Source organism: Nematolebias whitei, chromosome 1 (assembly GCF_014905685.2).
Source record: "Nematolebias whitei isolate Nwh7 chromosome 1, NemWhi1, whole genome shotgun sequence".
Lineage (NCBI taxonomy): Eukaryota > Metazoa > Chordata > Actinopteri > Cyprinodontiformes > Rivulidae > Nematolebias > Nematolebias whitei.
In genome coordinates this window covers 38,727,355-38,730,495 of record NC_056498.1, presented here as the reverse complement: position 1 = coordinate 38,730,495, position 3,141 = coordinate 38,727,355, and the positions used below count along the sequence as shown (strand labels likewise).

At 42.4% G+C, this 3,141-nt stretch overlaps 1 protein-coding gene across 1 annotated transcript in view; it reads right to left on the bottom strand.

Moving 5' to 3' along the window:
* Window positions 1-374: 374 nt before the first annotated feature.
* cldn7a (claudin 7a) overlaps window positions 375-3,141 on the bottom strand; it is a 9,549-nt gene continuing 6,782 nt past the window's right edge. The window contains exons 3-4 of the mRNA XM_037684301.1: window positions 2,338-2,422; window positions 375-914 (exon numbers count right to left, since the gene is read on the bottom strand). Coding sequence (XP_037540229.1) covers window positions 746-914; window positions 2,338-2,422 — 254 coding nt within the window. The 3' untranslated portion in view covers window positions 375-745. The remainder of the gene's footprint in view (window positions 915-2,337; window positions 2,423-3,141) is intronic.

Sequence of the window (3,141 nt, the reverse complement as noted above, 5' to 3'; positions counted from 1 at the left end):
TTTTTTTTTTGAGGGGGTGTAAAGACTTCAACTCAACAAAGGACTCGGGTTTTGCTCACCTTTAATTAGCAACAAACACCTGGAGGTGAATCAAAACACCAGAGTTTAGTTCAGACACAGGTTTTCAAACATGCAACATAAAAATCTGAACCGAACTCTCCAGCTCGTCTCGTGAAAACAGCTGATTATCTAAACAAACAAGAATCCTCCTCGACCACTGCACACGTACCCAGGTCGCAGTTCTTCATCACTAAAGTTCTAAATGTGTTAAAAATCCTCTTTCATGCGTTTATTTCAACCGTCCCTCGTTCTGTCGGAACAGATGCAGACGGTGGGAGCAACGAACCTATGACAATAAATAGTGTGCCGGGGGGGGGGGGGGGGGTGTCGTAGTAAAATGTCTGAGAGACATGGGGTTAAATTAAACGTGCTGCCATCGCCTCGTGCCTCCACCGTACGGGATGACACCGGAGTCTAATTGATTGCTTCCAATTACACGGCGACTGCTAATGGGCGCCGGCGCTAACACGTGGATGCTAACGTTCAGTCCAGACCCCCGCAGGGTCAATTTTAACGTGTTCGAGAAGATCAGCTGGAATGTTTAGACGAGGTGGGAGTCTTCTTTCTAAAAAGGATCCGGCTTTCAGTCCGAGGGTTCGGTTCTGCTCCGACGCTGCGGCGATGGGCGAACGTCTTCCTCTGCGCCTGGTTGTGTTCAGAGTCCCAGCCGGGCGGAGGCGGGGCCTCAGACGTACTCCTTGGTGCTGCTGGGGGGGCCCGAGCAGGAACCGGCCGCAGGCGGGTACTTGGAGACCTGCTTGTTCCTCGGACAGGAGGCCGCCAACATGGCCCCGCCCAGAACGTCCAGCAGGGAGCCGCCCCACGCGATGAAGATGGCGGCGCCGAACTCAAACCTGCAAACAGTTTTCTTGTTATTTGAACAAAGTCCTCCCACATTCTGTTCTGGTTCAGCCACTTTGGGCAAATTTAAACTTTGGTTCAGCTAATTTCAGCTCCTTTCACATTATTTCGGCTAACTGCTACATTTTTGTGCTTCTTCTAACTTCTTTCTGCCCCTTTCAGCTTATTTTAACAAGTTTCTGCTTTTTCTGCTATTTCAGCTACTGTTAAGCTGTTTTTTTTTTTTGCTAATTTCAGCTAATTCCACATGTTTTGCACTCATTTAAACTTTTTTCAGTCTATGTCAGCAAAAATGTGCTCTCTCCACTTCCTTCTGGTAATTTAAGCTTCTTTCTGCATTTTTTTAGAAACTTTTCAGCTAATTTATTTATTTTAGCTAATTTTAGCTTTTTTCTTTAGATAATTTCACTTTTTTGTGCTAATTTCGGCTTCTTTCAGCCTAATTGGGCAAATGTGTTCTTTCTGTTTTCTTAGGCTTATTTAAGCTTGTTCTACCTTTTCAGCTACCTTGTGAGCATTTTTTAGCTAATTTAAGCTGTTTTCAGATAAATTAAAAATGTTCATGGTAATCTTTGCTCTATTCAACCTGATTAACATCTTTATGTTAATTTAAGCTTGTTATGCTCCGTTCATTTCTGCTAGTTTCAGCTTTTCTGCTATTTCAGCTACTATTTATGTTTTATGCTAATTTTAGCTTTTTGAGCGAATTCCACATTTTTAGCTTATTTCAGCTCTTTCTGCTTCCTTCTGGTAGTTTAAGCTTTTTTCCTGCCTTTTCAGCTGGTTTTTGTTTTTGCTAATTTCAGCTTTTTCTTTTTAGCTATTTTCCTAACTTTTGTGCTAATTTCTGCTTATTTAAACCTAATTCAGCAAATATGTGTTCTTTCTGCTTTCTTCTGCTAATTTCGGCTTGGTTTTCCATTTTAGCTGCATTTCAACATGTTTTTAGCTAATTTCAGCTGTTTTTCAGCAATAATCTTTCACACTAAATTGTCACAGGAAATGTAATTTCTCTACCTTTACTTCCTGGTTTATTTGACAGGAAATGCCCATCCTACTTCACGCTCTCAGTGCATGACTCTCGGCTACTACCACGCTAAATTTTAGCTTCGCATCGGTTAATCTTGCTGAGTTGTAGCCATTTTTCTGGTTTCTACAGTTGACTGGCTGTGGCTGCCATCTTGAATTGCGCTGACTCCAAAAGTTAAAGAGCTGTAGAAGATCATCCAGTGACGACTTCCTGACAGTTTAATTGGAAAACACCCAACGGTTCAGGTGATATTTTGTTAACAGACAAACGCGTTGGAGCACTACAAGTAGCCTAGCTGTAGGGAGTTGGTCCTACACCCCCTTCAGTTCTTCTTCAGGTAAAATATCTTTAAAATAATGAAACTGAAAACAAGACGGCCGACTCACTTGGTGTTCACCGGCGTGTAGGGGTTGTAGAACGCTCGGATGATGTTGTGAGCGAACCAGGAGCACGCCACGATGGCACACAGTCCTGCAACCAGAGAGTCAACACGTCAAAACTCAAGACGAGGCTTTGTTTCCACCACGCGGACACGTCCCTGTGGACCTCCAAGTTTTGTGCCGGTTTGGTTCGGTCGCCCCCGGGGGGCAGATGAGTGGGAAGAAAGCTGTTTGAACCGAACATCAAACGCCTCCTCCTCCTCAGAATCCAGTAAATTACACAGTTCAGCGTTGGTCAACCCAGAACCGAAGCTTCGTTCAGTTTCTGGACTTCACCGTTTATTCAGCGGTCGAAACTTTCATGAACAAATTAATTTAAAGTAACTTTTTCTGATCCGGAGCTGTAACTTGAGCTCAGGACACTTCCTAAAAAAAACCAGCCTCAGTTCTGAAAACATGGGATTTTGTGCCACATATACTAAAATAAAACCTAAAAGTAAAAAATATATAATTTTATCCACAGTGGAACATCGTAAACACATCAGACGTTTAAGGAACATTTCTAGTCAAAGGTAACTTTTTTAATTTTATGGCAGCAAAGCGTCTGAAAACGTTGAAACAAGGACAACAAAAGGTTAAACGTCGGTGTTATGAATAATAAACAGCTGGAGGATCATTTTGTGTCTAATTGGGTCAATTATCAAGAGGTCTGGGTATAAAAAGAACTTTTTAGAGAGGCTGACTCATTTAGAAGTAAAGATGGGCAGAGGTTTACCGCTCTATCAAAACACGTGTTTAAATAAAGTGGAA